Source organism: Podarcis filfolensis (genome assembly GCF_964270895.1).
Source record: "Podarcis filfolensis genome assembly, chromosome: 14".
NCBI lineage: Eukaryota > Metazoa > Chordata > Lepidosauria > Squamata > Lacertidae > Podarcis > Podarcis filfolensis.
Genome location: NC_139616.1, coordinates 52,365,728 through 52,393,192, shown reverse-complemented (window position 1 = coordinate 52,393,192; position 27,465 = coordinate 52,365,728). Strand labels below are relative to the sequence as shown.

Below are 27,465 nucleotides of genomic sequence, written 5' to 3'. Positions count from 1 at the left end.
CCCACCTATTTATCGACTTGCACTGTTATGCTTTCAAACTGCTAGGTTGGCAGGATCTGGTACAGAGCAATGGGAGCTCACCCCGTTGTGGGGATTTGAATTGCTGACCTTCTGATCAACAAGGGGCTCAGTGGTTTAGACCACAGCACCACCTGAGTCGCTAATGTAGGAGTAAATCCTATGAAACCAAGCAAGACTTATTTCTCAGAAGACATGGGGATGATAATTTTCCCATTTGTGAAAGAAGTGTTTTTGTCTTGCTGTGTTTCTCTGAGGCGAATGTCAAATGTGTATGCTTCCTATTCTGCCAGCTCAGCCAACTCCCTTTATTTCAGAATTGGTGGTTTTTCGCTGTTCTCTTTCCATTTAATTTCCCTTCTGCTTTGCTCCCAATATTTATATTATAATTTATTCAGGCATACACCACCTTTCTGCAATAACATGAATCTGCCAAATGATCTCGTCTCTTTGGTTCAAACTGTGTTCTTTACCATGCAAAAGGGAGCTTCCTCTTCTCCTCTCTTTCTGGCTAGGTGCTGCCCCTTGGTTTGTGCAATGATCGGTGCCAGCCAGGCTACAGCCGGAAAAAGAAGGAGGGGCGGCCATTTTGTTGCTATGACTGTGCTTCATGTCCAGATGGGATGATTTCAAACCAAACAGGTAGGAGACATCAGCTGCTCTTTTATAAAATGCTTCCTAGTCTATTTCAACAGTTTCCCCTTATTAGCAGTTCAGTACTCCTAAACAGAACAGCAGTTGCACTCAGATCTGGAAGAAAGAAGACTGACACAGGGAGTTGGGCAAACGAGAGCCACAACTTTAACCTTTACAAAGTAGATCAGTGGAAATGGGTGTGGATCATGTCCAGTGTTCTCTGCCTGCTCCCCACCTGCCACAGCTTGTGGAATCAGTGAAAACTTGCCTAACCCTCCATCCTCATAATTTTAGGGCTGAGAGCCAGAAACACAAAATCAAATTCTGCTCCTCTAAATGGGCTTCTCACTTTTCAGCAGAGACAACTCTTTGCTCTTTCAATGGCCCCATATTAACAGTCATCAATACTTTGCTTCCTAAATTCCTGGTGATGTGATTGATAACACCTATATGGTTTATGAGGATAATCTACCCGTTGCATTTTACTGGTTTCCACTTATCTCTGATACTTGTTTCCAACTAATTAGTGGCTCAGAATTGTGTTTTGGGAGCAGAAGCAATATTTCTTTCAAAGGAAAATTGAAATGCCATTGGAGATGGAGGAATAAATTTCATTACAAAAAAAATGTTGTCTTATTTATTCAAACGCATATATCATTTATTTGACTTTTTTAGATACGGATAATTGTTTCAAATGCCAAGAAGGTCAATTTCCAAACCACAGCAGAGATCAATGCATTCCCAAGAGACAAAATTTTCTTTCCTACGCAGAGCCTTTGGGATTCACATTAGCTGCCTTAGCCCTGCTCTTCGCTCTGGTCACAGCCTTGGTCCTTGGCATCTTCTCTAAGAACAGGGACACTCCCATTGTCAAAGCCAACAACCGGGACCTCACCTACACTCTGCTCCTTGCCCTCTTGCTCTGCTTCCTCTGCTCCTTGCTTTTCATTGGCCAGCCTCACCCAGTGAGCTGCTCTTTACGACAAACGGCCTTTGGCATCATCTTCTCCATTGCGGTGTCTTGTGTCTTGGCCAAAACCATCACGGTGGTTCTGGCCTTCATGGCCACCAAACCAGGATCCAGGGTGAGGAAATGGGTGGGGAAATCTCTGGCCAACTCTCTTCTTCTGGGTTGCTGCTCCCTTCAAGCCAGTATTTGTGCTGTTTGGCTCTGTACGGCTCCTCCCTTCCCAGATGTGGACATGAACTCTCTGGCGGAGGAAATCATCGTGGAATGCAACGAAGGCTCTGCCCCCATGTTTTATTGTGTCCTGGGCTACCTGGGATTTCTGGCCAGTGTCAGCTTCACCATGGCTTTCCTGGCCAGGAAGTTGCCAGACAGTTTCAACGAAGCCAAGTTCATCACTTTCAGCATGTTGGTGTTCTGCAGCGTTTGGCTGTCCTTTGTTCCCTCTTATCTGAGCACCAAAGGAAAGCAGATGGTGGCTGTGGAGATCTTCTGCATCTTGGCCTCCAGTGCAGGCTTGCTCGCTTGCATCTTCTTCCCCAAATTGTACATAATCATTCTGAGGCCCGACTTGAACAGCAAAGACCACTTGATTCTGAGGAGCAAATAAGAGTCAACTTGCATTGATGCCTTTAATTGTTGCATTATTAGAACAAGCAGACATTTGTTGGAATAAAACTGGCCAAGGAAATCCCTTGTGTGTCTCAATTATTACCTTTTTCATACTCAGTTTTTTCACCCCTCTCTCATCAATTATATACAGCATTTTTCAAAGTGGTTCGCAGAGAAATCTAAGTCTAAAGACAGTAATACATAAGAACATAAAGATAATTTGCTGGATCCAGGCCATGATGCCTTTAGTCCAGCATCCTGTTCTCACAGGTGCCAACCAGATTATCATTAATATTATTATTTATTCAATTTGTATACCATCCATCATTTATGGTTATGGTTGTGGTTACTGTTCCCCATCCCTTTGATTGTCCCAGGCACTCTTGGTGGCTTCCAACATATACAAAAATATAATAAAACATTACACATTAGAAGGCTTCTCGATACTGGGCTACCTTCAGACGTCTTCTAAGGATATATAGATATTCTTCTCATTGACATCTTACAGGAGGGCATTTCACAGGGAAGTGACACTACTGAGAAGGCCCTCTGCCTGGTTCCCTGTAATCTCACTTCTCATAGCACCAGGGACTCAGCAGAGGAGGAATGGTGGAGCCTGCCTCCCCATCCTGACCCCTCCAGGGAGGGGGGAGAGGAAGACAGTGTAGATTTACAACAGTGGTTTGAGGGAAGTCACAGCTCAGAAGCAGATGAGGGAGAAAGCTGGGGAATAATGGGAGAGGATGAGGAGGAAGCAGCAGGGGGCAACAGCTGGCGGATACAGCGTCTTTAGAAAGTATTCCAGACCCACTTCTCTCCCAGAACCTGGCGAGTCTTGAAAGTAGGAGAGCAAAGAGCTTTAAAAGACAGAGGGGACCTGGTAGCACCCGTAGCAGTGAAAAATGAGAAAGTGGGACTGACAGGCGTGGAGATTCACTCAGGACAACACCATTATCCAAGAGGCTGGGTTCTATAGCCTCTCTCTATAAATACTGAAAATGGTAAGAAACATTCCCTTGTCTTTGTACGTTCCTGGGCAACCAGCTGGGAGTTGCTGACAGCAGATGGACATGCAATGAGGGAACTGCCAGAAGGTTCTCAGAGCTGGACCTCAGTGTCCAGGCTGAACAATGGAGGCTCCTTCAGATATACACCCAAAGATCTCAGGGTTGTTCACAACATGGAGTTGCAATATTAAAACCACAAACTATATAATAACGTTAAGAACAACAACAATCCGATTATCTCCACTTCCACAACACATTTTAAAGGGCACTGGAGGTCAACCAGCCTAAGGCCTGGTTGAAGAGGAAGGTTTTTGCCTTCTAGTCTAACCTAGAGCTTACCAGAGCAAAGACAACATTAGTTAGGCTTTACCTGGCCATCAGCCAAAGCTGATGAAAGATCCTCTGCACCATGGAGGCCACCTGAGCCTCAAGCACCAGCCATTGATCCAGAAGTTCCACAGAGCTGTGAACCTGCTCCTTCAGAGGGGGTTCAACTCCATCAAGAGCAGACAACCTCTCATCCACCAGGTCAAAGGAACCACCCACAAACTGTGCCTCACTCTTGTCTGGATTGAGCTTTGGATTTATTGACTCTCACCCTGTCCATTACCAAGACAACAATCCAGCACACAAACTGCTACACTTGAAGGTCAAAAGGAGAAGTAGAGCTGTGTGTGATCAGGATATTACTGACAAGATGCTCCAAAACTCTAGATAACCCTCCTCAGAAGTCGCATGTAGATGCTAAACAACATTGGGGATAAAATTGAACTCTGCAGAGCCCCACACGGAAGGCTCCCTGGGCCAAATGACACTCCCCAAGCATCACCCTCTGAAAATGACCATGCAAGGAGGACTTGGAACTTCTAGGAAGCAATGCTGCTCACCCCCAACTCAGACTGCTGAACAAGGACCCCGTAGTTGATAGTATTGAAAAGATCAAAGAGAATTAACAGGGACACATTAACCTCATCTCTCTCCTCACATAGGTTATCATAAAGGTAAAGGGTAAAGGGACCCCTGACCATTAGGTCCAGTCGCAAACAACTCTGGGGTTGCGGCGCTCATCTCGCTTTACTGGCCCAGGAAGCCGGCGTTTGGGAGACAGCTTCTGGGTCATGTGGCCAGCATGCATGACTAAGCCGCTTCTGGCGAACCAGAGCAGCGCACGGAAACGCCGTTTACCTTCCCGCCAGAGCGGTACCTATTTATCTACTTGCACTTTGATGTGCTTTTGAACTGCTAGGTGGGCAGGAGCTGGGACCGAGCAGCGGGAGCTCACCCCGTCACAGGGACTTGAACCACTGACCTTCTGATCGGCAAGCCCTAGGCTCTGTGGTTTAACCCACAGCGCCACCCGCATCCCATAGGTTATCATAGAAGGCCACAAAAGCCCAAGCTGGGCCTGAACCCAGACTTAAAGGGCTCTAGTAAATTGTTTTCATGGTTCTGCCTATCACCACTATCTCAGGAACCTTCCCCAAGAAGGGCAGATGAGTGACTGGCCAGTCATTCTTTTCAAGGGAGTGTTTCTTAGGAAGTGGTCTTATCACTGCCTCATCTAAGCAGGCAGGGGCCGTCCCCTTGCCCAAGAAGGCCTTAATTGTTGCAGAGAAGTGATATTGAGCAGCTTGGAAGTTAAATCTTATGTAAGACTGACACGTTTTAGGAATTGTTCATATGTTCATTTAATGTTCAGAAGCTTTACTTGCAGAAGGGATGATAAAGGAATAATATATTGAAACACATTCCTAAAATGTAAGCTTATCCAAGCATAGGCTAAGCTGCACTTAGAAAAACACAACTTCTTTTTTTAAACCCAACCATGTGTCTCTCCCTCTTCCAGATATGCTCTCGGCCTGTACTTTAGGATAGAGGCCATACAGGTAGTTGAAGAAATCTGCTTTCAATTTCTGTCCTTCTCTCTGTTTCAATTCAGAGACTTCACTCACCGCTGCTCTGCTCTCTCTCTGTTCATTGGGAGAAGGAGCATCAAGAGTGTTTCTTCTCAATAGTGTCCAGAGAAGATCCCAAGACTTCTCTCCCAGCTGTGTCCACCACACAGCCATCTTCCTGCGCTGTGACATCACAGGGAAGTCACTCACACCAAAGGGAGTCTGTGACTTGGTGCTTCTCATGTGACCCCTTAACCAACCACAGGAGAGCCACTAGAGAACCTACTAGAATTGGCTGTTTAACCAATCAAAACTCAAAGTGCTTTCTGTAACCACACAGCAATAGATATTTGAACATTCCTATCTTAGCATATATAAACCCCTATGCTGAACATTTGCCCCCTCTCCCATCCTAGCTCACTGTTTTCTCCGTGGTCAGTTTCATCAGCCAGTAGGGGCAAGGGGCAAATAGAAATGGAACACAAAACTCACTGTTAGAGGTAAATGTAACTGTTATTGGAAACACAACTGTGTAAAATGTAATTGTATAAAGCATGAAACCACTGACAGGGCAACTGCAATAACTAGACTGGGAAATGTAAAAACAGTAATAACCAGAATGTCTCCTTTCTGCAATATGATTGCAATCTGTCAGCTTTGACAAATTTGACAGATGCGCAGTGCCACCTGCTGGGTCTACAGCAGAAGCCACCAATTCAAATGTTTTATTGAATGGTTCATTCAGAAAACAGTGCAGTCCATTCATAAAGAATCAGCAGTTCATTCATAAATATGTCTGCTGTATTATTGCAGCTACAGGAACCAGCAGGGAACGCCTGGCTCCTTGGTTTTTCTGTCGTCTCTGAAGGAATCCCCACATGCACATCCATCAGATCTGTCCCTGCAACCACAACACAACACAACACAAAACCCACCGTTCCTCTAGGAGCCGGCTTTCTGTTCTTCATGGAGCTGGGAAGGTTCATAAAAACCGAGGTTGCTCGCTTAGGAGCAACACTGAGCAAAGCTCAAGAGATCTTCTAACATCTTGCCAACCTTTCGTCCCCCAGTAGAGCCTTTCCCTTGGCTGCTTCCCCCACCAGGGACATCTTACTGTCTGCAAGCCCAATAATGTTTGACGAAGCAAGAATGGAACTGCTCCAAGAATGCTCATATGGAACCCGAACCTCACACTTATCTCCCCTTGCCCCATGAACAGGTAATAATTAGAACTTAAACCTTCAGAGTGTCTCTGTCGCTCACCTTCTAAATTGCAGGCGCTCACTGGCTTTTCCATTCTTATCTGCCACAACCACATGTCTTTTATGTTTCAAGTTGCACCACTGCATTTACGCCGTCATTGTCACCTGCTGGGTCCCTCACGTTGCTCTCCTACTTTAGATGACAGAATACATTTCTCCATATGCATTTCTCTACATCTTTACATATAACTAGTCAGATTAAGCTGTTGGTTCATGCAAGAAGGATTTCCTGAAGTGTCCAGAAAGACTGCTCACCTGGTATTGGCGTGGTGTATTTTTGGTCGGCTCCGTGGCTTCTCCCAGAGGTTGTGGTTTCCAATTTATTTCCGGCTCATTTTCCTTTCTTCCCCCTTTTTACCATCTTAATTTAATGTGTTGCCTTGCCCTCTGGGAGATACGTGAAATTAATACCCAGAAGGTATCTGCTTCATAAGGTATGTTGGGAGTTTAATCAGGGTCAATGCCAGAGGTCGAATTGCTAATTCCCACATGAGTGTGAGAAGTGTTTGGGATCACACCTTGAATATCATGCAACGGGGGGAAAGCCCTTTCAGGGGGCTGGGGGTTCAGTTAGCATAACTTGTGGAACCCCCAGATTATTCCCCAATCAGGCAGCAGCAGGCAACCGTAAGCAATAGCTGTAACTCCCTGGCTACCCCCCATTATACTCCCTTCCCTGAAGCTCCTCCTGGATAAATAGCCAAATATGAAGGCAGCTAAGGACCTTTGGGAGGGCTTCACCCAGGGGGTTAGGATACCAGTCTCCTATTCCCCTAATTCCAAGGATCCCCCAATCAGAAGCCAGTTAATGAAATGCCGGAAGTGTCTAGGAAGAAAATTGCAAAAGAGATAGTGGCAGGGCATGTGGTGGAACCATTTTCTTCCCCGCCCACTCCCAACTTGCACATTTTCCTGCTAGGCATCATTCCCAAAAAAGCTCCAGAGGAATTTCATTTGATACACAATTTGTCATACCCCAAAGGAGGTTCAGTGAATGATGCCATCCCACCAGAATTGCGCTCCATTAAATATGCTTCCTTTGATCACGGCATTAAACCCATTAGGAGCTTTGGCCCTGGGGCTTTGCTGGCAAAATGTGACATCAAATCCGCTTTTTGCTACTTCTGGTGCACCTTCATGATTTCTGTTGGTTGGGATTCAAGTCTGAAGGGGGTTGGTATGTGGAAAAGGCCATGCCTATGGGTTGCTCCATTGCATGTGCAGCCTTTGAACCTTTTAGTACAGTGTTCCCCAACCTTGGGCCTCCAGCTGTTTTTGGACTACAACTCCCATCATCCCTCACTAGCAAGACCAGTGGTCAAGGATGATGGGAATTGTAGTCCCAAAACAGCTGGAGGCCCAAGGTTGGGGAACACTGTTTTAGTACATTCATTGACTGGACTCTTCGTTTTCGAACTGGTTAAATAGGGTCATACATTCCCTTGATGATTTTCTTTTGGCAGGGCCAGCAAATGACCCTTCCTGCATTACTCTGTTAAAGGGCTTAGTTCCTCTGTCAGCAGAACTGGGGGTTCCCTTGGCTGCGGATAAAACAGAGGGTCTCTTAACAGCTATCACTTGTCTGGGCATCGAACTGGACACGGTGGCCCAGTCTTCCCTTCCTTAGCTTCCCTTAAGGATCAACCAGCTGCTTCCTCTGAAAAAAGTTATTCTTCGGCAGATTCAATCACTCCTAGGGCATCAGAACTTTGCTTGCCATGTGGTTGCCCCCACCCCAGTCGGGCCTTCTGTGCCCGTTTAGCCAGACTCACAGCAGGATTGCAGTCTCCCCATCATCAGGTATGCCTTTCCAAATAAGTAAAAGCAGATCTGGCTGTCTGGCTCAGGTTCCTAGCCAGTTATAATGGGGTCTCCCTTTGGCATGATAATCTGAAGGTTTCAAATTATTTCCAGGTTCATTCTGACGCGGCAAGATCCCTGGGCTTCAGGGTCTACTTCAAAGGTCGTTGGTGCGCACAACGGTGGCAAATCAACTGGCGTGGAACTTCAATCACACGCAATTTAACTTTTCTGGAGTTTCCCCCCATAGTGGTTGCAGTTCACCTCTAGATTTATGACTTCAAGAACTGGCAGGTTTGCTTCTGGACTGACAATCAAGCTGTGGTCAATGTCCTTACCAGGCAATCTTCACACTCTGATAGGATGTTACGTCTGCTCCACTCCTTTGTCCTTTTGTGTCTAGAATCTAATATTGTTTTTTCAGCCAGATTTATCCTGGGGATTAACAGCAACATTGCTGATGCATTATCCAAGTTCCAGATGGATCATTTTCCATGGTTGGCACTGGAGGCCCAGCAGTTACCAGAGCCATTCCAGGAGCATCTTTGGAAATTTGGAAGCTTGATGTGATGCACAGAGTATTAACCTCGATAGCACCATCCACACTTAAATCTTTCACAAAGGCATGGTCCGATTTCATTGTTTTTCCATGCAAAATTTCTTTCCATTGGCTAACCACCCTCCCATAGAGGATCAAGTGTTGCAATACCTTGTACACCTCTGGAGGTTGGGTCGCATGCCCAAAACCTTATCCATTCAAACAGCCTTTTTTTAGCAAATGCATTTATTCTGTTGATCCTTGCACAGCATTCATGGTGTGTAGGGTGATTGAAGGTTGGTGTATACTTCAAACACCTAACATGGACGGTAGGAAGCCAGTCACATTTGACCTCCTGTGTTGTATCCACAGAATATTAAGAACCATCTGCTGGTGAAAATATGAAGGCCACTTGTTCTCTGCTGCATTCTCCATTGCATTTTTGGGGACCCTTAGGGTGGCCAAATTCATCAATGAGAGTGAGCCTGGTGCCCTCTCCAGAGGGCTTCTACTTGAGAACATAAACCTTTGCCCTGATGAATTGGTTGTCTGTATTTGTCACTCAAAAACTGATCAGTCAAGTAAAGGAACCCTCATCAGGCTCCCGTCGTTGGAGCACAAGGGCCCCTGTCCAGTGAAACACCAGGAGATATCTTTACCTCAGGCCTCCTGGCCTGGGCCCCTTCCCTATTCACCAAGACCGTTCTTGCCTGTCTAGACATCAATCTACTCACATTATGCACAGGGCCATACAGGCTTGGAGCCTACCAGCCATGGATTTTGTGACCCATTCCTTCAGGATTGGGGCTGCCACGATGGCCGCCAATTGGGGTCTGCCTCCGGATAGGATTAAAAGGTGGGTCATTGGACTTCTAATGCATTTAGGAAATATAAGAACCCACAATAACAACACAGTGTCACTCCTTCATTTTCAGGCACTTCTGAGATTAACATCTGGATTGTTGGGCACATCATCCCCCACTGGGCCTGCATGCGCACCTTCGCTACTGGCACGGGAAGCAGCTTGGGGCTTCCTCTGAATGGCAGAGTCTCCTGGTTGTATGGAGTGGTATGAGTCCATGCCCATTATGACATCTACTGCTGTGCAACATGGTCCCCTGGTGTGTTGTTCATTCAGCTGGGCGAGTATGACTTGGTTCTAAAGAAGGGCATTGACCTGAACTGGAACATCAAGGAGGACTTTGATAGCCTTTGGCCCAGTACCTGGATTTAACCATAATTCAGTCTCAGCCAATGGAGAGGCGTTGCTGGCATGATGGCCCTGACCGGTGGCCATCAATAGAACCAGAAAGAAGGCTAACTATTGAATGGCTGTGTGATACGGCATTCCACCATCATTTTCAACCAGGAGGTTCCATAACAACTGTGTACATCTTTCTGACATGGGAAATGATATTTGGCTGAAAAGCATCGTAGAGGACATTAGAGGTTGGTTGCACATGTGAGGGTGTTGGCGATGAGCTCTTTGGGCTTGAGTGGCAGCTGGCCATTGGGCAAGCATTTGTTTAAGGGAGGGAAGGCTGTAGCCTCCGCATGCCCCTCCTCAATAAGGCTATCCTGTTAAAGGGATCTGGGGTGTGGATCCTGTCCCAGGCGTTGGCTAGGGCCATGCCACAACCCCGACAGGGACTCTTTGGGGTGCCCCTATTTGATGTAAGTCCTAGGGCTCCCCCTTCTGGTGGTTTACCCATAGTTCAACTCCCTGCAACAGGCAGGAGTCAATATATAGCTTGGTCCAACCCAATGCCTAAGCCAAACTACCCACATTTGGAACCAATAAAGTTGTGGCCTGTTTTAGCCCATACTCGGGTTGTGGTGTTTATTAATCATTGGGAACTGGGGCGTGTGGGACCTTGGCATGCAACACAAATGTCAGGCAAATATTAACCATTACTCTTTTTTGTGAGGAAATGTAACACCCTGTATTGCACTTGCAACTGGAGTCTGCACTATTTTAACTTTTTCTGCCTCCCCTTAACTGGTGTACAAGGATACACCAGTTGCTGCTGCTGCTCTTGTTGGTACACCCCTGAGGTCCAAAATCCTGAAAATCACGTCTCCATTGGTGACACACATATACTTGAGGGAAATGGTGCATGTTTCATTGAGGAAAAGATTTGGAAAAACTATTGAGCTCCCTTCAGATTACCGGTTTGCATATGGGCTGCTTGCTTTCCTGTGACTCGCCATTCCCAGTGCACTGCTCAACAAGAAATATGTATGATTATTTTGCTCTTATTATTTTGTCTCACAGAACACAATGCTCAAAGGAGATAACTGTGGAACCAGTAATTATCTCAAACTGATGGGTTTCATCATCCATCTTGCCAAATCCCATGTCAGACCAAGAACATAGTCAGAGGGTAAAAGCTTATATTGAATAAATCCTGTGATATTCAGAGCCCCAATGAGAAATTCTGAACACACAGGCACTTTCCCTTAATCAAAGTAATCCAGGGCTATTAAATTAAAGTTCTCATAATGCAATTTATAATGGATGAGAGAGAAATCTGCCTTTCTGCATAACTGTTGGTCAAGATGAGAGGAGCATTTCTGCTGCTGCTCCTTCTCTTCTTGTGGCTCCAGATGCCTCCAACTGAGTGCAAGGAAGACTCTGAGAGATGCGCCATGACGGATCCTTTCCAGTTTCCATACCAGTATTATCAGAGAGGGGACCTAACCATTGGAGGAATTATTAATACCTTTGGCTATGCATCTGAAGGAAAAAAATTCCAGGACCATCCAAACACAGAATTTACAGATGAAGTTTTGTAAGGAAATCACTCTCTCCTTCATAGTGTACACTTCTATATGCTGCTATAGGATACAACTACACCATTTACCTTTTTTCTTTACACCATACAAACCTTGGCATGATCAGAAAACATTTGACTTTTTTCCATGTATGAAGGTTAAAAATACAGTTTATTCTCTTTATATTGTGATCATGGCATCTTCTTCTGTGTTGCTTTATTCCTCATCTGGAGGTTTCTGTCTTCTGTCTCTTCTGCTTTCTCCTCACCTGATCTCATGCTTGATCCTCATCCTCCCTCTGTGTTTCCTTTCACACCAAGGATGGATGGTTTTACTTTGCGGCAAACTTGGTCCCCACATTCAAAATCAGCACCATTCAATCTGTAAGTCACAGATGCTGTGGGAGAGGAATATCATAGATTCTGGATTATATTCACACCTGGACCATTTAAACAATATTTAAAAATATTGGATAAAGATGATGGAAGTGTTGCAAAGGGTTTTTTCTTTCTAAACAAAGTATGTAAGGTATATGCAGAGTAAACAAACTGAAATTAATACCTCTAAGTTTGTCTGATCTATTAGTCATAAGAGATAAGTGAATAACGTTTATATGTGTGTATTGCAGGATGTGAATGTTCTGCACAAAATTAAATGCTTTTTACCGTTCATACTTTTTATTGATTTTCTTCCACAATAAAAATTATAAATACAAAACCCAAATTAGAAACCAAAATAAACATAAAAATACAAAAATCCTTAAACTAAAAGAAAGTTATATTACTTATGTTTCTTCTTAATTCGCAATACCTTAATTTTCCCCCTTAGACTTCCCTCCTCCTCATTGATGGTTTGTCTTTATTTTTCTTTTAGTACCACTGCTTCAAAACTCATTATCTTTATTATCTATAACCTGTATTCTTTTTTAGCTTATATTTTGCGAAGTTTAATCAAAGCAAGTCCAGGTTTTTACTTGTGGACAATGATTAATTAAATATTCCTTATAAATAGTCCTTATAAATTCCCCATTCTTTTTGTAGCTTTGCATTGATTGTCTCTGTCATTTTTGCTAGTTCTAAGTATTCAAACAATTTCTCCTGCCATTCCTCTTTTGATGGTATCGATTCTCCCTTCCATCTTCGGGCGACCAGTATTGTGGCAGCTGCCATAGCATATAAGAATATTCTTTCTTCCTTAGAAATTTATGGACCCAGTATTCCCAGGAGGAAGACTTCTGACTCTTGTAAAAGTTTGTTTGAACATTTTTTTAAATTTCATTGTAAATCATATCCTCTCTTTTTTTCTTACAACCCCACCACATGTGAATCATTGTCCCTTCAGCCTGTTTACACCTCCAGCACGTCTTGGAACCCATTCTATACATTCCTTGCCAATTTGCTGGGGGTTATAGACACCTATAGAACATTTTCATGTAATTTTCCCTTAATGTATAACAGGTTGTAAATTTCCATTCTCTCTTCCATGGTCTTTCCCATGCCGATATTTGACCGGTTTTTCCAAAACCGATTCCCCATTTAGTCATAACTTCCTTGACCTCCTTGTCTTTAACTTCTCATTCTAACAGGAATCTATACATTTTGGATATTACTTTTGTCTTACTTTGTATTAGATTCTTAGCCAGTTTTGATTCTTCTGTTGCGAATCGTTTTTTCTTATCAACCTTAAACACCTCGTTTCATTGATGGAATTGCAACCAATCCATTGCTCAATTTCTGATATCCTCAATTTTTTTTATTCTTAATTGATTATCTCCCATTTTTAATAATTCTTTGTAAGTAGCCCAATTTGTCCTCATATTCTTTCTTTTTATTGATATAACCTCCAGGGGGAGATCCGACATAGTGTTTTTGGCTGTAGTAGATCTTTGAATATGGATATGATTTAAGAAGCCCCTATGGACTTTAATCTTTTCATATCCCAAGTAAGCTTCTTCTTCTTTGGCGATCGCTCATAGCCAAGTAAGATTGTCATCCATAAACACGGTTTTAAAAATGAGTCCATGTGACTGTGGGGGCCAGTTTTGGATCCACACGTCCTTCACAATCGGGACATTGGTTTCCAGGCAGGAGTTGATCACAGTGTGGATTTGCCAAGCGTGCCTTCCTCTTAGCACATTTCTCCCTTGCATAGTGAGTTCGAGTATCTTCAAAGCCCATGACACCTTTGGTAAAGGCTGCACTCCAATTGGAGCACTTGCAGGCAAGTGTTTCCAATTGTTGGTGTTTATACTACATTTTTAAAAATTCTCCTTGAGAGAGTCTTTAAACCTCTTTTGTTGACCACCAGCATTACGCTTTCCATTTTTAAGTTTGGAATAGAGCAGTTGCTTTGGAAGACGATAATCTGGCATCCGAACAACATGACCAGTCCAATGAAGTTGATGTTGAAGAATCATCGCTTCAACGCGGGTGATCTTTGCTTCTTCCAGTACACTGGTATTAGTTTGCTTGTCTTCCCAAGTCATGTGTAAAAATTTTCAGAGAAACCGTTGATGGAATCTTTCCAGGAGCTGGAGATGGCGTTTATAAGTGGTCCATGTTTCACAAGCATACATTAAGGTTGGTAGTACAATAGCTTTGTAAACAAGCATTTTGGTTTCCCTGCCAATTTCCCAGTCCTCAAACACTCTGCAATCGGGGGGAAACCGCACTCTCAGAGCTCAGGTGATGCTGGATTTCGGCATCAATGTTGGCCCTTGTGGAAAGATAACTGCCCAGGTAGGAGAAGTGATCTGCATTTTCCTGCGTTACACCATCGAGTTGGATTTGTGGCACTGCAGAGGTTATTTTGTACTTGTTGGTGCAGCACTTTGGTTTTTTGGATGTTGAGCAGTTGGCCCTTTTTCATTCATGCTTATCTCTTTCCTTTCCATTTTTCTTTCTTTCTCTCTTCTTTGAAATGCATTTTGTTGGACAAGGAAACCTTGCATGACTGCTTTGCTAGCATCCCATACACTATAATCTAACTTTTCCTCCTCTAATTTATGGTAAAATTCATCTTTCACAGTTGGATTTCTGCTTCTTTATATTTCATAACAAACTAATTGATGCCCAAATCGCATCAATTCCTCCCCCTGAATTTTTTTTTACTCCAAATAATGAGAAAATTATTTCCCATTCTGGTGTTTAGCTCTCCACATATCCTTTAGATTAACATTTTCTACCACTTGGAAGAAGGTATACAGTAATCTTCCTCCTTTATTTTCCTTTTCTCTTGCTGTTCTCCTCTAATTTATTCTAAAATTTAGCTTTCCTTTCATTCGGTCCGTAGATTCCTATGATTACAATTTTTTCTAGTGATGTTAATTGCTTACAGTGATCTTTCAAATACCATATATATTTCCTCCAGTCTTTTTGGAATACTTGATCTTGCTGGTTCCAGATTTTCCCTGTCAGCTTCATCAGTTCAGCAAAGTCCTTCATTTTTGACTGCCACTCTTCTTTCATCGGTACTTCTCGTTGTTTCCATTTGGGGGCTAAAAGAATTCTTGCTGCAGTTGTTGCATACATCAAAAGTCTCTTATCTTCCCTCAGTTTCTTTTACCTACTATACCTAATAAAAAGGCTTCTGGTTTTTTAACAAAAGTACTTTTAAACATTTTCTTTAACTCATTATATATCATTTCCCAGAAAGCCTTTACCACTATACAAGTCCACCACATGTGGTGAAAAGTACCTTCCTTCTCTTTACATTTACAGCATCTATACATCATTTTCATAAAAATTGAATGCTTTTTAGATGCTATATTCCTAAAGCTGAATTAATACTGACCACGGATTTCCATTATCAAGTGTTAGGAAACACAATGCATTTGAGTATTTTTGCTTATTTGTGGAATAAGACAGGAAATCACCAACAACTCTTTTAATAGTTCAACACTGAAGGACTACCAGAATACCCTCTCCCTGGTGTTTGCTGTGAAAGAAATCAATGAGAATCCTAACATCGTACCGAATATGAGCTTTGGGTTCAACCTCTTTGATAGCTTCGTAAATACAAGGATGACTTATCATAATACCCTGAAACTTCTGTCCGCCACAGAAAGGATTGTCCCCAACTTCAAATGTGACAAGAAAAGAAATATGATGGCTGTTATTGGAGCACTTGACTCTGACATCTCTCTTCACATGACTACGATCTTAGGCATCTACAAGATTCCACAGGTATGATGATGATGATGATGATGATGATATGCCATCCATCTGCCTGCATTGATCCAGCCACTCTGGGTAGCTTCAACCAAGTTATAAAAACCACAGTAAAGCATCAAACATTAGAAACTTCCTGATAAAGGGCTGCCGTCAGATGCCTTCTAAAAGTCAGATGGCTGTTTATTTGCTTGACAACTGATGGGAGGGCGTTTCACAGGGAGGGCGCCACCACTGAGAAGGCCCTCTGCCTGCTTTCCTGTAACCTCACTTTTTGCAGGCAGGGAACTGCCAGAAGGCCCTTGGATCTGGACCTCAGTGTCTGGTCTGAATGATGGGGGAGGAGACACCCCTTCAGGTCTACTGGGCTGAGGCTGTTTAGGGCTTTAAAGGTCAGCAACAACACTTGGAATTGTGCTCAGAAATGTACTAGGAGCCAGTGAAGAGGTCTGGTTTTATATGGTCTTGGCGGCCACTCCCTGTCACCAGGTTAGCTGCCGCATTCTGGATTAGTTGCAGTTTCCACACCATCTTCAAAGGTAGCCCCATGTAGAGTGTGTTGCAGTAGTCCAAGCAGGAGATACTGAGTGTGTGAGCTGTGAAGCTTTCCTGCCTCTGGTACAATAATTATCTTCTGGTTCTTTGTACTACTTTTTACCTTGGTTCATTTTTCTGGAAAAGGAACTGAAAAAAAATATATAACATACACAAAAGTGTCTGGATTTCGTCATTCCTTTGGGGGGGAGAATCATACTTGGAAAATAAAGAGTTCCCTCACTGGTATTGATGGTCTCCATTTGGGGCAGGGAGCTATGCAGTCGTGGTTGGAAGGGTTAGGGTTGCACAACACCAGTTGCGAGAGGGCAGAGAAAGGATGCTAGCCAACTACTGCTGGAGATACGAACTAGGTTATGGTGAGATCGACATGCATCCATAAATGGATTCCCCCCCCCCTTTTTTTTTTGGCCTTTTTCTGTTCCACAAGGATGTTGAAGGAATGACCGTGATGGTCCCTCCGCACCAGCTGGTTTGAGCTATACAGGCATTAATTAATCTATGTAATTAATCTGTGAATGTCTGTTTCCCTCAGTTCCTCCTGTTTCCAGTCTCAAGGGATGACCACAAAAATGTGTCCATTTCTCTCATTTTTTCCTAATCCACATATTTTCCAGCAATTTATTCAAGGTAGTATATTTTTGGATTTTATTTCCACTAAGAATTGCACTTTTATGACAAGTGTCGCTTAATAAAACCATTTATTTTTGGTTGGAGAAGGGAAATGCAAAATACAGAAAAGGACAAAGGTCAAAGGACCATTGCATTTTGGTTCACAAATTCGTTTCTGGAATTCTGAGTTACGTAAATTTGCATTAAAATGTGAACCCAACTGAATTTCTCTCCTGTTGCTTGTTGTGTCTCATCAGAAAGGGATGTTGCTTGTCCATATATTGCCCACTAGCCCCAGCCTCTATAAGTCAATGGTCAGGGATGACCACTTGGGGTCCAGGAAGTTGAGGAGGGCCATAGCTTCCTCACTCAGGAAGTGAACCATAATGTCCAGGTACAAAGAGTTTCTGGACAGACAATCCAAACAAAGTTTCATTGAGCTGTACTTCCTTTCTTCCAAAGTAGTAGAACTTGTAGGAAAATGTCCAGAGCTTCCACTAGTTTAGTGGTGTATTTCAGCACCAATTATAGGAAAACGTGAAGTCTTTATTTTGTTACCTTTCCAAGTGGTTGCAATCAAGCTAAACAAAATACTCTGTGGGGAGGGGGGATGCAAAATAATCAACTAATGAAGAAGAAAAATAAGAAAATGAATATCTAGTACCTTACTGCAAAACTGAAGTAGTTAATCAAAAGCGTAATTCAGGGAAGAAAATGACAATATTGTTGGCATTAGAGAACTAAACATTTGAGCATTTCATCCTCATAGATCTAATACCACTTAAGAAATAGTTCACTTTCTACATACTTCATTGTAAACGATAAACCTGACCAAGATGTTGTCATTGAGGAGTAATGGATTCAGGGTTTTATGTCCTAACACTTGCTTAGAAGACATCTGAGGAAGATGTTAATGTTTGATGTTTTACCATGTTCTTAATATTCTGTTGGGAGACACCCAGAGTGGGTAGGGTATAAATAATAAATAATTAATATTATTATTACTAATATTAATTCCCCCAATATATAAAACTAAAGAATATATCTTTACATTCAATGAATTCTCATGGGTTCCACTTCAGGCAGTTATGTGGGATGAATCCTAACCGTTTGCTATAACTCTCCCATTTTTGTGAGACTGATTTCTTCCTTAGATTGCTTATTGTGTATTAGCTCCAGTGAGGAGGACCGAGTTGCAGCTCCAAACCTTCTTCCGGACGGTGCCCAATGAGAAATATCAATATGCAGGGATTGTCAAGCTACTTCTTCATTTCCAATGGACGTGGGTCGGACTTGTTGCATCAAATGATGAAAATGGAGAGAGGTTTATACAAATCTTAGGGCCAATGCTTTCCCAGCACGGAGTCTGCACAGCCTTCATTAAAACATTACGAGGCTTGTCTCAAGGGTTGGGTAGATTCAGACCAATGGAAGTCAATCGGATTATGGCCACTATAAAAATGGTCTCAAAAGTCAATATATTAGTTCTATATGCAGAACCTCAGATCATTTCAGCTGTGAGATGGATGGTTTATTTTGCTTCATTTTATGAAGATATTGCAAAGATTTCTATAGGCAAAGTGTGGATTTTGACAGCCCAATGGGCCTTCTCAGCAGAAATAATGCAAAGGCAGTGGGATATTCAATTCTTTGATGGTTCCCTGTCTTTAGCAATTCACACAGAAGAAGTCCACGGATTTAAAGAATTCCTTCAGACCCTAAACCCCAACTCTCCAAATGGAGATGGGTTCCTCCAGGCTTTTTGGGAAAAGACATTTGAGTGCTTCTTTTCTGTTTCCAATGACCCCAATGAAAGCAGAGACACATGCACTGGGAAAGAGAGTCTGGAGAGCCTTCCTGGGCCCATTTTTGAAATGACCATGACTGGTCAAAGTTACAGTACCTATAATGCGGTTTATGCCATTGCATATACTTTGCACAAGATTCTCTCATCCAGACCAAAACACAGAATGATGTCAGGCAGAGGTGGACTCCATCCTCCCAAACTGCAACCTTGGCAGGTAAGATTTCATATTCAGAATTATCTTTGCTTGGGGCTAATATATTGGATGATGACACACGTCCATAGAATGAATGCACATGGAAGAAAAACACCTCTTACACCGTTTGTCTTTCCAGCACAAAAGAAATATTCTTTTCAGTGCTTCCCTGTTATCCCTTGCCTTCAAGCTGGAGCCAGAATCAATATATTCCCTGTACTTCCCCTTCAAGTTGCAGAGGTGGAAGTATCTCCTCCTGCACTTCCTCAGACAGAAATGTCACCTCTTTGTAGAACTGAACAATGTTGTGGAAGGAGCTGCATGTTCTGCTGTCCTATGTGTTTGTGATGCTGATATGTCAGGAGTGGTGAAGAAGGAGGCATGTTAAAGTGGAACTCGTGATGTTTTAATATCAGAACGATGATATGTTTTTATCCAGGAAGAACCTCTCCAGTACTTTCCTTGGGCAGCATTTAGGTTTGCTTCTACCACTGACTGCCAAACTATTAAGTCCAACAACAACACCGATCTTCTAGAGCCAGCAGTTGTTTCTGCACCAATTAACTTATATGCTACCTTCAAATGTCTGGTCAATTTTTTAACATGCTCCTAGAATGTTCCTTATTTACAGGAGGCCCACAATTTACGCTCACTTTTCATATGGGATTGCAACCTCATGTTGGTGGGGAAAAGTAAATAAACAATGGAGAGCAGGGAAAACTTACCATTACCTGCTCTCTATTTATTTCCCCCCTTCCCCCTGCCATCCCAGAAGGTCTTCCTTCCTTACCAGGCTCTCAGAAGGTCCAGGGAGGGCCCTGGGTGTGCAGCCCTCCCCCTCGCTTGCTGGGCTCTGGGAAGGAGGCATGAGGGCGCTTCCCTCCCAAGGCCAGGTGAGCAAGGCAGTGCACTCCATGCCAGCCTCAGGGAAGGAGACACAAGGCCACTGGGTGCATCCCAGAGGCCAGCAAAGAAGGTGCCCCCTTGCTTCCCAGGCTGTGGGGAGGTCATGACAGGGCTCTGGGAGCATCCCTGGGTCCTCATGCAAGCTTCCCAGAGCATAGGAAGCATCTTTCTGCCTTGTGGAGGGAAGTTCCAGGGGTTCCTGACTTTGCACGATTCTACCTTTGCTCATGGACCCCCAGAGCTGAAACCTCAAATACTTAAGTGTCAGACCAACTGTACTTCCGAGAAATCCATATGTGCTCCAGTGTTGGACCACACAATTTTTGACTCCTTTCCATTGTGTGACATATATGGATTGATACTTTTTCCTTTCTAAAACCAATAAAGCTTTTCCCTTTTTTACTTTTTAAACTTTGACTTGTTTTCTTCTGCCTAGCTTCCCTCTTTCCTGAGGAGCATCTCCTTCAACAACAGTGCTGGGGACTTTGTGTCTTTTGATGAGAATGGGGAATTGGCAGCTGGATTTGATGTTCTGAACTGGGTTACTTTCCCCAACCAAACCTTCTCACGAGTGAAAGTAGGAAAGACAGAACCACAGGAATCGCATTATGTGGACTTCAGCATGGATGAAGAAGCCATCACATGGCACAAAGCATTCAATCAGGTGGGAGTGGACTCTTGGTTTTTTTTTAAGGGAGCATTTTTATTAATATTAAGACTAAAAATACAAGAATAAGGTCCAATATTCATAACATTCATAAGCCCAGTTAATGCATGAAGTTCTCCTGTCATGCTTAGCTAGGTCACACTAAGGTTGGAGTAAAGGGAAAGGGAAGGTCAAGGACACCTGGGCGGTTAGGTCCAGCCAAAGGTGACTATGGAGTGCAGCGCTCATCTCGCTTTTCAGGCTGAGGGAGCCACGTTTATTCGCAGACAGCTTTCCAGGTCGTGTGGCCCACAAGACTAAACTGCTAGTGGCACAAAGGAACACCGTAACAGAAACTAGAGTGCACGAAACACCATTTACCATCCCGCCACAGCGGTACCTAATTATCGACTTGCACTGGGATGCTTCCGAACTGCTAAGTTGGCAGAATCTGGGAGCTCACCCCATTGAGCCAAATCAAACCGCCACCCCAATTTCTCAGAAGACAGGAGGAAGATCAGTTACCCATTGGTGCTGAAGGAAGAGTTTTTGTCTTGTAGTGTTTCTCCGAGCCTAATGTATATGTTTCCTATTCTGCCTGCTCTGCCAACTCCCGTTATTTCAGAATCGGTGGTTTTTCACTGTCCTCTTTCTATTTCCCTTCTGCTTCACTCCCAATATTAATATTACAATTGATTCACACATACACCACCTTTCTGCAATAACTTGAATCTGCCAAATGATCTCGTCTCTTTGGTTCAAACTGTGTTCTTTACCATGCAAAAGGGAGCTTCCTCTTCTCCTCTCTTTCTGGCTAGGTGCTGCCCCTTGGCTTGTGCAATGATCGGTGCCAGCCAGGCTTCAGCCGGAAAAAGAAGGAGGGGCGGCCATTTTGTTGCTATGACTGTGCTTCATGTCCAGATGGGATGATTTCAAATCAAACAGGTAGGAGACATCATCTGCTCTTTTATAAAATGCTTACTAAACTATTTCAGCAGTTCCCCCTTATTAGCAGTTCAGTGCTCCTAAACAGAACAGCAGTTGCACTCAGATGTGGAAGAAAGAAGACGGACGCAGAGAGTGGGGCAAACGAGAGCCACAACTTTAACCTTGACAAAGTAGATCTGTGGAAATAGGTGTGGATCATGTCCAGTGTTCTCTGCCTGCTCCCCACCTGCCACAGCTTGCGGAGTCAGTGAAGACTTTCCTAACCCTCCATCCCCAGAGTTTTAGGGCTGAGAGCCAGAAACACAAAATCAAATTCTGCTGCTCCAAGATATCATAGCGGGCTTCTCACTTTTCAGCAGAGATGACCGTTTGCTCTTTCAATGGTGCCATATTAACAGTCTATATTAATATGACTATATTAACAGTCGTCAATATGTTGCATCTGAGATTCCTGGTGATTTGATTGATACCACCTATATGGTTTATGAAGAAAAACTACCCGTTGCATTTTACTGGTTTCCACTTATCTCTAATTCTTGTTTCCAAATAATTAATGGCTTAGAATTGTGTGTTAGGAGCAGAAGCAATATTTCTTTCAAAGGAAAAATGAAAGGCCTTTGGAGATGGAGGAATCCATTTCATTACAAAAAATGAAACATGCCTGAAGAAAAAGGTTGCCTTTTTTGTGGGAACTCATATATCATTCATTTGATTTTTTTTAGATGCGGATTATTGTTTCAAATGCCAAGAAGGTCAATTTCCAAACCACAACAGAGATAAATGCATTCCCAAGAGCCAACATTTTCTTTCCTACGCAGAGCCTTTGGGATTCACATTAGCTGCCTTAGCTCTGCTCTTCGCTCTGGTCACAGCCTTGGTCCTTGGCGTCTTCTCTAAGAACGGGGACACTCCCATTGTCAAAGCCAACAACCGGGACCTCACCTACACTCTGCTCCTTGCCCTCTTGCTCTGCTTCCTCTGCTCCTTGCTCTTCATTGGCCAGCCTCACCCAGTGAGCTGCTCTTTACGACAAACGGCCTTTGGCATCATCTTCTCCATTGCGGTGTCTTGTGTCTTGGCCAAAACCATCACGGTGGTTCTGGCCTTCATGGCCACCAAACCAGGATCCAGGGTGAGGAAATGGGTGGGGAAATCTCTGGCCAACTCTGTTCTTCTGGCTTGCTGCTCACTTCAAGCCAGTATTTGTGCTGTTTGGCTCTGTATGGCTCCTCCCTTCCCAGATGTGGACATGAACTCTCTGGCGGAGGAAATCATCGTGGAATGCAACGAAGGCTCTGCCCCCATGTTTTATTGTGTCCTGGGCTACCTGGGATTCCTGGCCAGTGTCAGCTTCACTGTGGCTTTCCTGGCCAGGAAGTTGCCAGACAGTTTCAACGAAGCCAAGTTCATCACTTTCAGCATGTTGGTGTTCTGCAGCGTTTGGCTGTCCTTTGTTCCCTCTTATCTGAGCACCAAAGGAAAGCAGATGGTGGCTGTGGAGATCTTCTGCATCTTGGCCTCCAGTGCAGGCTTGCTCGCTTGCATCTTCTTCCCCAAATTGTACATAATCCTTCTGAGGCCCGACTTGAACAGCAAAGACCACTTGATTCTGAGGAGCAAATAAGAGTCAACCTTCATTGATGCCTTTGCTTGTTGCATTATTAGAAAATGCAGACATTTGTTGGAATAAAACCAGCCAAGGAAATCCCTTGTGTGTCCCAATTCTTATCTTTTCCATACTCCATTTTTTCACCCTCTCTCGTCATTGTCTATTTATATACAGCATTTTTCACAATCTCTGTTGAAAGTGGTTGACCCAAGATCTAAGTCTAAAGACAGTAATACATAAGAACATTGGGAGAACTTGCTGGATCCGGCACAACAAGATCAACTAGATGCAGCAATGGAAAACCCACAAGCCCTCTCCCCTCCTGTGGGTTCAAAGCAACTGGTGTTTTCAGGCACTGCTGCCTCCAACACAGCAGAGACATCATTTTTTGAAATATTTATATTTTATTAAGGTGATTTCAGTTAAATGAAATAAAGTGATACAGAAAAAAAGAAGGAAAAGTGAGAGGGAGAGAAACAACAAGAACAAAGATACGTATAAAAGCAAGAATTTGCAAAATAAAAATTAAAAATACGATATTCCCATACGTTCTTCTATAAATCGTTATAGTGTTATTGTCCTAGTGCTTATGCAATTGTTAATTTACATAGCCTACTACATTTTGTTTAAACTCATTCCAAATGTTATCATATTTATCCATACAGAGTCTGCAACTGTAAGCAGTGCGCTCATAAATTGCCACTGATGTCATGTCATCAGTCCTTGGATTGAAGGGTATCATACCTTTATTTTTCCGATTCCTCAATGTCAATCTCTCGGCCACCATTCGGGCACAGAAAATCCATTTCCGTTGTCCCGTCAATGGTTTCCATACTGCAAGTATATAGTTCAATAAAATATTCTCCACTGAAAGATTTAACTTTTCCTGCACAGTCATAGTTACACAGCCCAGGACTTTCTCCCAGAACTTCTTCAGTGCAGAAGACTCTACAGATATATGTTTCAGAGAAGCATTGTCCTCGCCACATCTCCAGCACTGAGCTGTCTTAGCTAGCCCTTCTTAACACAACCGTAAAGGAGTCCAATAAACTCTCTATTTTCTTTTCTGTTGTATTAGTTTTAATTTTAAATCTAATGACACCTTGGGTATTGAAGCTGAAACATTTCCCCACTGTCTGGGCAATGTTGAAAGTTCCCATTCTTTATTCCAATCATCTCTTACAGTCTGCATATTGAACTTGTGTATTGTTAATAGATATCTATAAAAATTGCTTAATTTTTGAATAAGTTGTCCAGTTGTTCCAGTATCTCAGCTGTCTCAGAAGCTGAAAGGCCTGACGGCTCAAACACACTTGTTAGGAGATGTTGCAATTGAAGATATTGCCATTGGGCTGCATCTGATAGAAGATGTTTTTGTCTTAAAACAGCAAAAGTGTGAAATTCATCTTCCTCATCTATCAGTTGGTCCATTGTCAATGCACCTACTTCCATCCAATTTTTCCATATCGCCATTTTGTTTGCAATTCTTAGTGTGGGGTTTCCCCACAAAATAAGTTTAGCATGTTGTCAGAGGCTCAGGAGCAGAAGAGCAGGGGAGAGAGCAAATAGAGAGCGGAGGAGAGGAATCAGAGGGGAGCGTAGGGGAATATGACAGTGGACCGAGAGATTCCATGAGCTTCTCCAGCGAATCTGAAGATTCCCAGGAGGGGGCGCCTATGGTAAGGGCGAGGCGAATCCCAGAGGGGACGATCCATAAACAAGGAACCAGAGGGGAGTTCCAAGGGAGTAGCGGAGCTGTAGGGCCAGTTCCCCCACCAGAGCACAGTGGGGGGGAAGAGTCACGTGAGTCAGGACCAGCTTCTCCTCCATCGGGGAGTGGGGAGACGGAGGGAAGGCCAGGTCCAGCTAGCCTCCCCGAAAGGGGGAGCAGTGACACAAGTGTAACGGTCAGAAGGAAAGTGGGAGGCTGCGCGCGCGCGCCAAGTTCAAATGTGGAGGAGCGCGGGACAGCAGAAAACCCGGATTGGGAGCCAGGTCCTAAAGCCCGAAAGAGGGGGGGGGAGGAGTCGGGAGAATCAGCGTCAGAAGAATCTCGGAGGGCTGAGACTCCGACTAGCAGAAGGACCCAGAGAAAGAAGGAACAGAGGAAAAGGTGGAGTAAGGCTAGAATCGTAAGCTGGTGTCAGGGGGGAGGAGATTCAGATGGGAGTTCTACGGTCTGACGGACAGATGTAGCGTTGCACGCTGCGCGTCTAGAAATGAGACTGAACTTCAATAAAGACTTTTAAACTTGGGCAAGGAGCAGCGTTGGTCTTGTGTGAGCTGGGACCTTGGGCAGCGCTGACACATGTGAAAATTGATCAAATTTGTTTTTATTAGTCAATATATTCCATATTCTTCTAAGTGATTTGTTTCCAGAGTCACCTGAGATTTCAAATATTTCAAACCTAGTATTGTCCAATCAACCAAAGGTGCTATATATTCCACGGTTGCCCACATCGGCCAACAGTGGGATTCCAACATTTAATACATGACAGTAGGCAAGCATAATGATACAATTCCAAATTTGGGATTTTGAAACCGCCTTCTTTAATTTGTAGCTGCATTCTCTGCAAGAATATTCTTGGTGTTGCTGAGCCCCAAAGGCATTTCCTGAACAATGAGTTTTATCTTTTGAAAATATGATCCAGATATAAAAACTGGAAGCCCTTTCGGGATATAATCTGGGAATAATATTCATTCTGAGAGCATTCACCCTTCTCCAAAGGATAAGGTTTAATGGCTCCCACCTATCAATATCTGAGGAAACCTCTTTTATTAATTTATTCATATTAACTGTAACTAACTGTGTTATATATCTTGGTATTAACATGCCTACATATTTAATAGATTCAGAACAAACTCCAAATTTATATTCCATGAATGAGTGTGTAAACCAATTTTGACCTATTGGCATCAATTATGGTTTGGACCAAATATCACAATAGCCTGATATTTTACCAAAAGCGTCTATCATTTGCATCAAGATGGGTATACTAGTCTGAGGTTCCAAAATAAACAAAAGTATTGTTAGGCGTGTCCTACACAGGAGTAGGACCTTGGTAAAGACACATGCCCGCCTAGCATGCTCTCTCCCTCCTGGTCGATCATTCGGGAGCTTCAAAAGCTTTCTCCAGCCCAAACATCACAGCGACTGATGCCAAGAAGCATCAGCACACTTACGGAACAGCAGAGTTTTAGCGGTTCGCATAACAGAACTCAGTAGCTCAGCATTTTGGCTAATCTACTTTATTTACATATAATACACTCAGAGCATTCTGCCTAGCTCCCTCCTCTTTCTCATCAGACAGCAAAGAGAAAGAACAAAGGACAATAGCCCCACTTCATGGAACACAGTAACACAAGACATCCTGTCTCTGTCACTTCCCACACTTCCCACACTGTGGAATGAAAACATACACTGTCATGTGATAGACAACAATCTCATGACTGCAGACACGGAGCAGGAATCCAAACAAGTATATCGTCTGCAAATAAAACTAGCTTATGTTCAACTGCATTATGAACTGCTCTGTGAATCTAGTCAGGTGCTCTTAAATATTTAAATAACAAAGGTGAGAGTAGATATCCATGTCTGGCAGCAGACATACCATTCACTTGGACTCTAGATGTGGGCGCCTCGTACACTACTTTGATCCATTTCATAAACTCCAAGGGAAATCCAAATTTAATCCAAAGCTAACTCCATATAGTTTTTATAATTGCTATCAAAGGCCTTTTCAGCATCTAATGATATGATTACAAACTGATCTTTATTTTTATTTCAGTCAGCCAAATCTACCACTAATCTAATGTTATCTGCAGCCTGTCTTGTTTCTGGAAAGCCAGTCTGATCCCTCGTGATTACTGCTGCAATTAGCTGTTAGATTCTGTTTCCTGGTGTCTTTGGAGTGGCTGAAACTGTAGGGGTCCCAAGGGAAGAGACCTATCCCTAGGATCGGGGTGGGGGTTGCAGGAGGGGAGGACCACCTCCCACCTCTGCATTGGGCCACTGCAGCGAGACGAGCTGGATCCCACCATAGGCCATGGCCCCAGTGGAGAGGGCAGCTGCTGATGCAGAAGTCCTTTGGGTCTGGCTCAGGCAGCTGCTTCCCCTCGTGGAAACACTGCCATCATGGGGGGGGGCAAGAACATCTGAGGCCAAGCTGTGCCAAGCCAGGACATGGGGGGGGGGTCAACCATGTGGGAGGGGGGAGAGCAGAATGGGAAGGAATTACCCCAGCACTGTGGCAACCAGGCATCAAAGGTTTGGTCCAGCTGGTCTGCTTTAGCAAGATGTTTCCTGTAGGACTGAACTCCTGAGCAGCAAGCTCAGGAGGAGGGAAGGAGTTGCTGTGTTCCCCACACCTTCCCAGCAATAGGTAAAGGTAAAGGACCCCTTGGTGGTTAAGTCCAGTCAAAGGCAACTCTGGGGTTGCAGTGCTCATCTCGCTTTCAGGCCGAGGGAGCTGGCGTTTGTCTACGGACAGCTTTCCGGGTCATGTGGCCA

General features: G+C 43.7%; 1 protein-coding gene across 1 annotated transcript in view; it reads left to right on the top strand.

The window, feature by feature from the left end:
- LOC310748727 (vomeronasal type-2 receptor 26-like) overlaps window positions 1–27,030 on the top strand; it is a gene marked incomplete at both ends in the record, with an annotated part of 50,503 nt that extends 23,473 nt beyond the window's left edge. Inside the window, 8 exons of the mRNA XM_083584570.1 lie at window positions 534–660; window positions 1,849–1,952; window positions 9,874–9,955; window positions 15,573–15,694; window positions 20,189–20,416; window positions 21,217–21,343; window positions 22,588–22,691; window positions 26,974–27,030. Coding sequence (XP_083440696.1) covers window positions 534–660; window positions 1,849–1,952; window positions 9,874–9,955; window positions 15,573–15,694; window positions 20,189–20,416; window positions 21,217–21,343; window positions 22,588–22,691; window positions 26,974–27,030 — 951 coding nt within the window. The remainder of the gene's footprint in view (window positions 1–533; window positions 661–1,848; window positions 1,953–9,873; window positions 9,956–15,572; window positions 15,695–20,188; window positions 20,417–21,216; window positions 21,344–22,587; window positions 22,692–26,973) is intronic.
- Window positions 27,031–27,465: the final 435 nt, after the last annotated feature.